The 12,678-nt window shown below is 44.0% G+C and overlaps 1 protein-coding gene across 2 annotated transcripts in view; it reads right to left on the reverse strand.

The window, feature by feature from the left end:
- PTPRG (protein tyrosine phosphatase receptor type G) overlaps nt 1-12,678 on the reverse strand; it is a 727,666-nt gene that overhangs the window by 54,819 nt on the left and 660,169 nt on the right. For both annotated transcript variants that reach the window (XM_065884517.1, XM_065884516.1), the window contains one exon: nt 441-532. In XM_065884517.1, coding sequence (XP_065740589.1) covers nt 441-532 — 92 coding nt within the window. The remainder of the gene's footprint in view (nt 1-440; nt 533-12,678) is intronic.

The raw sequence follows: 12,678 nt of genomic DNA on the forward strand, positions 1-12,678 counted from the left end.
ATCAATATTTTCAGAGTAAGGAATCTTAGTAGAAATCTTAAAAAAAAAAAACAAAAAAAAACCCACCCAGTATTTCAAATTGTGAATCTTTTTTAAAAAAAGCAAGCACAAATTACCTATCAGGATGAAATTTAGTCCAAGTAGATTGTAAATACATTAAGTACGTTTTCCCCTTTTTTCTACTGTTTCTTCCCTTCCCTCTTGTGAATCTACACTGTATGAACTCATCGTTATTTGTTCCCCTGAAAGATGATTTTGTTACATGGCAGCTATGTAAAGGAGTACAGATTTCATTAAATTACCCTGAGTTAAGGCTCTCGTAGACTGGGCAAGCTTGCAAAGGTTATAAAAATAATATTTTGTCATGGCTGTCACATAACACTGAGAACAAAAGAGAAAAACAATTAGCCCACTGGAAATAGGAGTCGTGTCTTACTTACCCGGAATAGGAATGATAGGAATACTTTCATTGGGGACCACCCGAGGTGAACTGCTATCTTCCACATAGAAATGAGCTGTCTGAAAACATTTTCTGTACAGGAAACAGAAAAACATGCAAACAGTGAGAGAAGAGAAATACACTTTGTCTGAGTTCACCATCTCTCAATTCTTTCAGATTCTCCCAGCTTTAAATTTCACCCAGCACTGAGTGCAGACCCATGGGAAAGTAACAAGATACAAGAAGGACAATATCCAGCCCATTGGAAGGACCCCAAATAGCTGAAGAATACCCATTTTTTTATTATACCATACCCATCCTCAGAGTTAAAAGGGAAAAAACTTCGTAGTGAACCACTCAGAAACATGAGAAGTTGGCACGGACTGTGTAAACCTGCTGTACAAACTGCGAGTCTTCACCCACAATATTCCCAAATTCAACCTGTTCCAGAGGAAGACTTTGCTATTCTAAACCCCTAGCGCCAAGTTCAAAGCACACCTCAGACCCTCCCAAACGCAGTCATCAAACAGCCCAAGCACACAACAGCAGCACATTGTCAGCGCTCAGCGAAGGCCCTCGGAGCCCCAGACAGCTCTCGAAGGGGGTCAGAGGGCTTCCAGGGGCAGGCCCTCAAACTCCCAGGCCCTGGACAGACAGCATGGGAAACAAGGAGCCGAAGGCTTCAAGTGTCAGCTGCTTGTTGGGGCTTCGGTTTTGTTTTTACCTGGACTTGAGACAAAGCAGGGAGCAAACACTGGTCATCACAGGACAGGCAGTGAAAAGAAAAGCCATCGGCAGCTCACTCAGCTTCTGCTTACTGCTGCCGGCCGGCAGGCCCTCGGCTTTCCTGCAGCCACGTCACTGCTCATTGCGGCCCTAATGAGCTGCCCGAAGCACAGGCTGAATATTTAATGAGGCTGCTCAGCGTGAATGGCTATTGTGACCAGAGAAGGGTCCCTGTTCATCTGGCAGAGGGGCTTCACAATAGCTGGCCCCACTGCTGGGTCTTTGAGCCAAGCAGGCGGCATCCTTCTGGTGCTTGGTGTCCCTGGGACCCATTCCACTCCTCCGGCATCTCTCACCAAGGCCCATTTACACCCACTGTAGCTTTGCTTTTTCGGGAGGCGTATTCCCGCCACTGGAATTAAGTCAACTTTTCTTCGGAACTGTCATCGATCATCTAATCAGAAGTCCCGGGGATGATTCTGTTGGGTGTACCATGTTGCTATGAAGCCAAAGAAAAGGGGGTTGGGGGGTGGATCTGAAAGATCACGGGACTCTAGAGAGCACAGGAGATCTCGGTGGAAGCGAGGAGGCCTCCAAGTCCTACGGATTATTCCCCCGCAGCTTTACATGGAGCGATCAGAACCACGCACAATCAGAAACGATCGCGTGTCACACTGTGAAGTGTGTTCCTTTAAGCAGTGCCTATTTTCGGATGGAAAGCGGCTCTACCCACCGTACACCCGGGCATGGCTCTAGAAGAGGTCTGGATAGCTGCTCCCTATACCATTAGGGGGTCCTGAACATAAATCACTCCCACTCCGGGCACATCTCACGGGACTGCTCTCGCAGTGCTCTGAACAATGATTTTCTTCTATGAATTGCCTGGCATTTGTAGTATAAATAATAGAACACGTTTTCATCACTCACTGTCTAGCTGCCTATACCTAAATTTGGAAGGAACAGTCAGTCTGACTTACGCTACATGGACATGCAACGTACAAAGTATTTTAGGGCTGTGGTAGTAACGGAATCTTCTACTGAATGTGAAATGATGCAAATCCATGTGGAAAAAAAACCATGATTTTGTTGTTTGAGGTAATAGCTTCTTTCTGTTTCTAAGCTCATCAGCAAGTTTTCTCTTCTTGGATTCTTCCCCCTACGCCCCAGCAAATTTGCACAGATTTCCAGAATATAACACTAGAGTTAAAACACATAGGATACGGACTTCACAAACTAGCTAGAACCCTAACCAGCCAGCGTCATAGCTAAGGAAAATCTACTTTTGTTAAGATACTGACCACTGAAGTACTTAGTGCTATATGACGCTGAAACAAATGGCACACAATTTACCGGCTCAGACTTTAACTAAGTGAAGAAGGAAAAAAGTGCAAAAAAAGACACCCCACAACAACAACAAAGAAATAACTATTCTAAGACCACAATTACTCTACCTGTTAAATTTCTAAGAGAGAAAGCATTAGTAAAAAGAATCAGTACCGGCCAAGGGACTGTTAACGTCAAGTGACTTGGAAAGGATAAACGACATTGTGGGTTCTTTCTCTGGCAGAAGACAGGCAGACAGTTCACCCAGACTCTCAGTTCCATGTGAGGCGAGAGGCTCCACATTCTCTTTGAAAAAAGCAGTGTGTACCGAAGCACATCACACGCTAGTGCCCCATGTGTGGCTGTTTATAATGGATTTTCCCTGGAGCAAAAGAACTCTGTGATTGCCAGAGAGGAGCACAGCACTGGGATGAAGGTCAGAAACCCGGAGACACAGCTCCCTACATCTGCACCTTGATGCAGGTCATGCGGGCTTTCCTCCCACCCATGGACTCGGGTGGGCACCCAACTACAGAACTTGGGGGCAAATGAATAAAGGTTTCAGTGGACCCACTAAACATTTATTCAGCACCCACTACACAGCAAGGAGCATGCATATAACGCATTCTTATGGCTGGACGCCTTAAATACATCTCAAGCCTGGCTAAACACTGGAGTAATTTAGAAAGAATCGTGTGCGCAAGTAATTCACAATCTCTGCAGAAAAATTAGGAAATAAATACAAGTGAACAAAAAGAAAAAACAATCAGGTAAAGTTACCCTCATCCTTCTCTTAGTAATCTTCACTATTAATATTGTGGGGTACATCCTTCCACACTTTTCCTCACTTATTGACTGTTCCTTGATCACTGACAGTGAGGGGCTGGGAGCAGAACATAAACAAGACAGACGAGGTCCCTGCCCTCATGGCAGTTTATAGTCTCTTGGGGAAATCAACAACAAACAAGGAAACAAATAATTTCAAATAGTCAAGAGCTATGAAGAAAATAAAACAGGATGAGGTGGTGATAACTGATGCGGGGAGGTGAAGGAAGGGACCTCACCAGGAGGTGGCATGGGAGCTGAGAGCTGATTGGTGAGGACCAGTCGTAGGAGGGTATAGGGGAAGACCACTCTAGGCAGATCCAGGAGCCGGTTAAAAGAGCCTTGGGGGCCTTCCCTGGTGGCGCGGTGGTTGGGAGTCCGCCTGCCGATGCAGGGGACACGGGTTCGTGCACCGGTCCGGGAAGATCCCACATGCTGTGGAGCGGCTGGGCCCTTGAGCCATGGCCGCTGAGCCTGCGCGTCCGGAGCCTGTGCTCCGCAACAGGGGAGGCCACAACACTGAGAGGCCCGCGTCCCACCAAAAAAACAAAACAAAACAAAACAAAACAAAACAAAAGAGCCTTGGAACAGAGTAAGCTCATCCACTGCAGGAACTGAAAGGAAGCCAGACTTAAGAGCAGGGCAAGAAGTGGACCCAGAGAGGTGGGCAAGAGCCAAGTCATGCCAGGTCGAAGGCCACAAGCTTCACTGGCATCTGTGAGTGATGGAAAGCCAACGGAGGGCTTTAATCCGCGGACTGGAACGGTCTGACTCATCTCCTTTGAAGCGCTCACTTTGGCTGCCTGGTGGTGAACAGAGTACAGAGCAGCAAGAACGGAGCAAGGAGATGCATCAGGGGCTACTGATGTAATCTCACCCAAATACAGACAGGCAGACCAAAATGAGGTCATATTTATACGTATCTCCTTGATAACAAGTATGAACTGACATCTCACATTAATGTCTCTTCCACTTCATGGATGCGCTACATTGTTAGATATTTCACTTATTATTTCTTGAATAACTATTGACTGGGGATCTACTTTGGGTGAGGGACTGACTACGGTGCTCAGCTGTGGTCACCTTTTCACTACCAGTGACCACACGGAGATGAACACTCTGGGGGTACACATTCTGTACTTTGAGTTTAAAATCTAAGAAAAGGGGCTGGTTCAGAGTCGTTATCACGTGACATTTTATTTAACTTGCTCACCTCAGAGAAATCTCAGGAGAGGGTTTTTTTTGTTTTGTCTCGTTTTGTTTTACCTCCAGCAGTATCCAGGAATAAAAATGTAAAGGCAGTGATTTTGGAGAAGAGGAAAAGAAAATGGAAGTTTTAATGTCTCTAAATGTCTCAACTGTGAAGTGTTCGAAGAGGCAGTCTTGTCTCTAATTCTGAGCTCAGGAAAATGGAGATTAAATTTCTGAAAATGTCCGACTATGTCACCGAGCATGCAATTTCAAAGTTCTATCTAGGTCTAATTCACTTTCAAATAACTGACTCTAAAACCCCTCATTGAATGAAAAAGATTCTAGGATCATCAAGAGCCATTCTCTAAAATTATTTCTTCACAGCGAGCAATTGTTTATGCCAGTACCTTAAAAAGGGAAAACTATAAAGTAGATCATGTTTGGAATAAAAAAATACATTTTCAAGTTTCACTACAAATTACAGTCCGGTGGGTTCCCACCATAAATTCTGTTTTCACCGCTTGCCGCCTTCTTTCTTTCTTTTCTTTTTCTCTGCCCACCCCTACCCCTATATATGTGCTTTAAGGAACTGAGAACAGATTTGTTGTTTTTTTTTTTAATTGACCCTGACTGGCTTAGTAATGATCCAAATTAGTTATCTTTTACTTTGCTTCATCTACCTTTGAGCATGTGTTTTCCTGACACTCTGGGTTTCCCAATTTAGGAATTTAAGTCCACCTTAGTTTTGGAGGGTCCTGACGTCAGTCAGCTACCCCCACCAACCCATGCACGCACACACGCGCACCCCACTGAACTTTCAATCACGCCCTGGTTATCACCCAGAGGCACGTATCTCTTTGGTTTGGGAAGCTTTTAAAATAGAGAAAAACGGTTCCCGAGAGTCTCCAGCACTCTAGGAAAGCCCTAACAAAATAAAACAATCTTGAATGGCAGACACCTTAAAAATACCCAGAGAAGACTCTAGATTTTAAAGGGTCCCCTATGAGATAGGAAACAGTATTAACAATTCAAGGATGGGGATGTCCCTGGTGGTCCAGTGGTTAAGACTCTGCGCTCCCAATGCTGGGGGATGGGTTTGATCCCTGGTCAGGGAACTAAGATCCCTCATGCCGCACGGCGCAGCCCCCCCAAAAAAAAAAAAAAAAAGTTAAAGAAATAGAATTCAAGGACGTTAACATACTCATCTCAAACACAGAAAGAAAAACTGTATTGCATATACTTGAATAAAAACGTGAAAGGTCTTCTGCTTTGTTTCTGTTATAAGTTTCTCAGAAATAGGATGGAATTCTCCAAGTTGGAGCCAAGTGTTCTGCCACTGTATAGAACAGAAGTCTCAGCACAGAAGAAACTCAGATTTCTCAAATGAAAGTTTTTCCTCCTAAAGCTACCTTTTAAGCCACCTTTGTGGCTTTATGGCTCTATTGTCTGCCAGCAAAATGAATTTTAGTTTCTGTGAAGGGACTGAAGTTGTCGATACAAACTTTACTATCAAGCAGTTCACGATGTTCTGATGTCCTGAATTCCAGGCGTCCTGCCACTTGAACAAATTTGAAAACCACCGAGTTAGATAGCTTTCTAAACTCCCCCTCCCTGGCCCGTGAAGCAAGTACCACTATAGAGTTCCATCGCACGTTCACTGAACGCTCCCAGATGGATGCAAGAAAAAGACATCCCAGTTTGCAGGAGATACTTTTCCTCTGTTCAACTTGAGGGGAATCTGGGCCAGAATGAAAATGAAATGGGAGATGTGAGTCTCTGGGTCCCACTTCTCCTATGCCTCTCACAGACTAAGCATCTCTCACCTTGAATGAGAGTCTACCGTTTAACGGTATGCATGTTTCACATGACACAGCCCCAGAACACAAGCCAAATGCTTCTGGTTTTTGACCAAAGATGGTCAACTATGTGTATCTCACAGGAAGTTCTAAGTAGCAAAATGGAAACAAGCTTTCTATATTACTCTCCCTTCCTTCATCCCTTTTTAGAAAACCAACATGGACTCATAGTTTAAGATTTCTAAGAAAGGCTTGACTAGAAGTGAAAAGGATAATGTACTCGATCCTCTCCAGTAGTTGATCAGAAGTGGATCCTGGCTAGCAGCTCCCTGGTCTCAAGACCACACCCCACTACCTGTGGTCCAGACCCGTCCGGTGTCTGAAGGCCTCGCGGCAGGAATGGGCACGTATGCATCAGGCTGGCTTCTAAAAACCCACAGACACTTAAAGCTTAGTCATGAACAATGGGTCTCGGACTGAAATTTCTAAAAATAACTTTGCATTCTTTCAAATAAGGCATATATTTTGAAGAGAGACTTTTTCAAAAATCAAAAATTCTACTCTTGGGCTTCCCTGGTGGCGCAGTGGTTGAGGGTCTCCCTGCCGATGCAGGGGACACGGGTTCGTGGCCCGGTCCAGGAGGATCCCACATGCCGCAGAGCGGCTGGGCCCGTGAACCATAGCCGCTGAGCCTGTGCGTCCGGAGCCTGTGCTCCGCAACAGGAGAGGCCACAACAGTGAGAGGCCCGCGTATCGAAAAAAAAAAAAAAAATTCTGTTCTTGAGAAAGCACAGCCCATGTCAAAGTACATCTTCTAGTCAGGATGCAGTAGATACCAACCGAGATCAGTAAGCCATCAATGCCAATTCCCAGAGCTCCCCACCGAAACACACATGCTGCCAGCACAGGACAGGCTGGTGTGTTTAATTGGCTCTCCTGACGAATGAAATACACACACACACACACACACACACACAGCCAGCTACTCTGGCTGTGCTTTGTAACTTAATAAATAAACCCAAGTTACAGAGGCTTCCTATTCAAACAAAATGCAGCAAACTACAAAGATAAGCAGGAACCCTCTAGACTCTCCCTTCCTCGCCTCTCATTTCTTTCCAGGAATCTGACACATCTTAAGGCAGGACACCCAGTGAGAGCAAACTTCCGCAGAAAGGCGTTCCTTTCTGCTGCTCCTGTCTTCCCAGGTACCTGCTTAGATAACCTCTGATGTGTCCTAACAATTTTCTTACTTAGACCTCTTTCTGCCCCTCGAACAGGAAGCTGGGAATAATTTAGGTGACTGATACTTTTCAAAAGCTAAGTGCCGACCTCCAGTCCAGGAAGATTGAATATTGGAAATGTGAGGAGTTCCACTCCGTACGGCTCCTCCGAAGGCAGAAATCCAGACCCGCTTACAGGAGAGGGGGTTTCGGAGGTCTCTAGAAATCTGGGTCAAAATGGGCATCCCTTTGGCAAGCTTGAGATGTCACCCTGTTGTCATCCAGGGCCCTTAGCATCAGCATGACTGATGGGGCCGGGGCGAGAGCGGGATCACGACGCGATTTCTAGACTCCTGTGAAAAACCCGGGATTACAAAATAACCAAATACTGATATATAGGGATTAGGAACCAAGTCACTGTCTTCAAATTGAGCTCAAAGCTTTTATAATCACAACGGAGTGACAAGGAGCTTGTCAGTGGCATGCAGCTCAAAATGCTAATTGCAGGCTAGAACGGGCCATTGGCTGAGCTGCTGTTGAATATTAATTAAGTAATCGTAACTGATTTGTATACTGCCCTCATCTAAATTTACGGCGGCACGCCCGCTAACAATCCCGTTCATTCTCACGCTGCCGAGTACAGAAATCATGTTAGTATTTACTTTTGTAAATGGAGCTGTTGTAGTAAACCGTGTATGAATAAGAGCCACTTATGAATAGAAAGTGGTAACCCGTTCGCATGCCTTCCAGGAAGACGACTGAGGCCTGTGTTAAAAAGACACGGATTGATATATTAGGGCAAAATGTTTCAAGGAATGGAAGTGACAAAGACAACAATAGAAGGAAAAGTCTGTGGGCGCTGATGGGCTTTTCCTCAAAGAGGAGGGTCTGCTAGAAATAATGCGGGGGTCCTGCTTAGAAAAGAGCCCAGTGTAAGTTCTGAGCTGAGGTGTTTCACGTGCAACCACTCACTTGCGGTTCAGTTTCCTTTACTGCATGTTAAATGACTCTGTTTGTCAAACTCAGTTTATACTTGGAGTATCTTTTCAGGAGGGGATCTTCTAGAAAAAAGAATTGAGGGCTGTGTTTCTCATTTGCATATTCTCCAAACCGTCAAAGAGACATGGGATCTGACAAATACCAATGTCCTTGTGGGGATAACCTAACGGCATAATCCACATCGGGGCTAGCCTGGAAATCCTGGGACAGATGGTTGCCATCACCTGGATCAGTGGGGCTTGTCAGGTGTGAGGAGGAGATGATGGGAGGAAGGGGAAGAGAAAAGCGAACAAAATTATGTTGAAGCTGAGTGGGGGGGGGAGGGGGTGACAGAGCGAAGAGATATTAAATGAGTAGAAAGTGTTTTGAAATATTTTGGATCTCACCTGGGTAGGAGAGATGTGCCGTGCAAGTCTCGTTACAGCTGGAAGTGACAAAAATCTGATTTCTGCAGTGAGAATTTTATTGGAGGATACAGACTGCCTGCAATTAACATCTTAGGAAGGTGGGAGAAAATTAACAAATTATATCCACATCAGTGGTCTCAAGGCAACATACCTCCTAGCTAGATATTAAGTTTGCCAAGAAACCCTTGCAGACACCCTGAAGTACTGGTAACGCTTTCCAGGAGATAAGAGAGGAAAAGGTCACTTCATAAACCACATTTTGACAAGACTGAGAACCTGAACAGGGCAGTTTGTATGTTCCAGCTGGTTTTAAGGAAGTGAGCTCTGGGCAGTCCTTGCCAACACTCCCAGCTGTTACCCCGAAAGAAGGCTTTGAAGTCATCTCCCGTTTAGTTAGGACCCTGGCCTGGAATGTTCTCCATTTCTGGACTGAGGCTTCAGGAACTCTGTACCTTATCTTGCCGCTGTTTTAGAGCCCTGACACAATTCCCCACTGACTGGGAGGGTTAACGGGGACAGGATGGGTCCAACTTATTTTGGAAATTCACATTTTATTTATTGCACGTATGATTCAGTATCTGTATCATAAAATGGTCTGGTAAAAACCTTTGGCAACTACTTATTTCATTAACATACTGACTGAACTGAAGTCAGTCAGGCTTTTGCTGTAAGAGTCTTATTTTAAGGATCTAGTGAGGTATTACGTGCTTCTTCACTAAACAGCCCCAGATTGCAGTACTTTTTAAATACCTGGGACCATCTGGGAAAAAAAAAGTTGATTCAGACATCACACCATCAACCAGGTTAAATTCCAAATGATTTAAGAATTTCACATTAAAATTTGAAGCCATAAAAGTACCTTAAAAAAAGTAACCTCAGAATGGGGAAAGATTTTCTAATGACGACTCAAAACTCAGAAACCCAAGAAGAAATTTATGGATAAATCCAATTATATCAACATGAAAGAAGCAGCATAAACACAGTTAAAAGACAAACCCCAAATTAGGAAAAGAAAATCTGCAACCCATATTGCTGACAAGAGAGCTCTCTCTTAAATAGAAAACGACCGACAATGCAAAGGAAGAATGAGCAAAAGATAAAAAACAATTTACAGAAAAAGAAATACAAATGGCACAGACATAGGAAAGATGTTTAGCCTCACTTACAATAACAGAGAACACTTTATTAAAACTACACTAAGACACCATTTTTTTTCACCTATAAGGTTAGCAAAAATGCCGAAGTTTGACAACACCCTGTGCTGGAAAAGCTGTAGGGAAATAGGCAGGCTCATGCATTGCTAGTAGAAGCCCGCCTTGGTGTCTCCCCAGGGAGAGCAAAGTGTCACCATCTATCAAAATTACAAATGCACGTAGCTCGTAAAACAGCCAATTTCTTGAATTTATCCTACAAACAGACTCATCCACTTGCAAAATAACATATGAAGTTATTCACCACACTATTGTGTCATAACAAAAGACCTGAGAACAACCAAAATGACAGCCACAGGAGACTAGTTAAACAAATCACAACACAACTATACAAAAAAATACCGTGCTTCTGTAAAAAAGAATGAGAAAAGTATATACGCATCGAGAAAAATCACGTTACGTGAAAAAAGGTGGTTGATGACAGTGTATGCAGTATTCTCCTCTGTAAAAGGAGATAAGGGGATATAGGTTCAAACACACACACACACACACACACACAGCAACCTTTAAGGACAATTACCTAGTAGTAGTGGTTACCTGTGCATGATGGGGTAGGAAGCAGGGTTTGGCGGGTGGGTGATGGCATGGAGATCTCGGAGTATATATAATTGTACACTTTTTGACTTTTGACCCATGTCAAGTATTACCTATTCAAAATCCTAAAACACTGAAAAATTTACAACTTTTTTGGAAAAGTAAATACTTGGGTCTGATTTTTATTGTTTTTTCTTCCCCCTTCTGGGGAGATAATCAGCAATCCCTTCTTACAGGCTTGGTCCTGCTTGGTGATTCTGTCCACCCTTGGACTGCACTGACCCTCCCTCCCTCCTGACGTGCGAGAGGAGTGGTTAAGGCCAGTGAGGTTAGACAAAGGGGCCAAGAGGAGCAGGGCCCCCCTGTCCCCTGGAAGGCTTCCTACAGAGCAGCAAAGGGTGCAACTGGGTCGGGGGGCTCCACAAAAGCTCCTGGGGATAGAGTAGGGGGAGGGGAGGGGAAAGTGGGCTGGCTGGAGGTCTTCAGGACACAGAACCCTCAAGAGGAGTGAGGAATGGCAGGCTCTGGAGGGAGAGAGTATGGCAGGGTAGCCAGCAGAGAAGAGCGGAGACTTGAGAATACGTCCTTACCAGGCCCATATCTTCACCATGGAGAAGTCAGCACAGCACGTGGGGCAGTGAGGAGAGGCGGCATCGCTAAGGACTCAGACCACAGGGGTGGCAGTCCCCACTCGGCCACCTGAGCAGGGTGGCCCCGACAAGTAACTTCTCAGAGCCCCGGTTCCCTCATCTTCTAACGGGGTAACAAATTTCACGCACTAAGCATTTTACACCTATTATCTCATTTACTCTTCACAGCCCTGCGACAAGGAACGATTACTAGACCCATTTTCTAGATGAGTCAGTTGAGGCTCAGAGGGCTTCGGGAAGTAACTCAAGGTCATAGAGCCAGGAGGAGGTAGAGCTGCAGTGAGAGCTCACAACTCCCTGAGCCAAGGTCTGTCTTAGTTCCCAATTTTATAAAAAAAGTAAAGTCAAAGACATGATTCACAAGTAGGTGAATTCTATAAATACTTGTAGTTTCCCAAGATAGTTCTCAACTTCTAGACCTACATAAAACTGTGCTTCCCCCAAGCTTCTGGCACTCAGAAGTACAGAAGATACCAGAGGGACTGAAGTGCTTTATAACAAAACATAGCCTCTCAGGATCTAAAATATATCTCTAACGAGCACACTCCCACATTTGGGGCCAAGTACAAAAATTAGACTTGGTAACAGTCTAACAGTCCACTTGGCTATGGCATCATTTCTGGAAAGGACTTAGAAATTGGAAGAGCATTTATCTTTGTGCCATCCACGAGGTAATGCTGGCTTTTAAAAGTGTGACAGTCAAAACCACATTATATTTATAATGAACTGGGCATAAAAGTTAGGCATTTAATTGATGTTCAAGGTCTCCCTCTTAAGATTAGATCTTTGAATCGAAAGCTTGTACAGAGGGGTTTCTCTTTCAGTTTTTACCCTTGGAGTGTTGAAAATGTGATTCAAAATTGAAGACTTCAATAAGTAAAAAGAGATCATAGAAAGAATAATTACATTAGCAGAGTCAGCCGTTACTGCCTTTCTCTAAAAGGCCAAAATTGCACCGTTGACCTTAAAAGAAGATGGATCATAGAATTTCTCATTAATCTTCCATAATTCTTATACTATACCATCTTAGGATAGGTATACGTCTCATAGGTATCCCTGATTATAGTGGGTGGATATCTACAATTTCATCTAATAATCTGATTTACCCACAACCAATGGAGACAAATAATTCCATGTAAAAATTCTAATGTAAATTCAATAAATTGGTTCATTGAAAGTAATAAAGGACTACTCACAACAAAATATTAACTAGTGAATTATCCTAATTGGCCATTTAATATTAAAGTATTAATTGCCATATTAAGCAGTTTGCCTAGATAAGCCTTACAAAAGTATTATCAAGGGCTCATGTGTGGTGATTAAAATTATATAATCCTGATTCCTAAAGGTTTATTAT

Source organism: Phocoena phocoena, chromosome 10 (genome assembly GCF_963924675.1).
Source record: "Phocoena phocoena chromosome 10, mPhoPho1.1, whole genome shotgun sequence".
Taxonomy (NCBI): domain Eukaryota; kingdom Metazoa; phylum Chordata; class Mammalia; order Artiodactyla; family Phocoenidae; genus Phocoena; species Phocoena phocoena.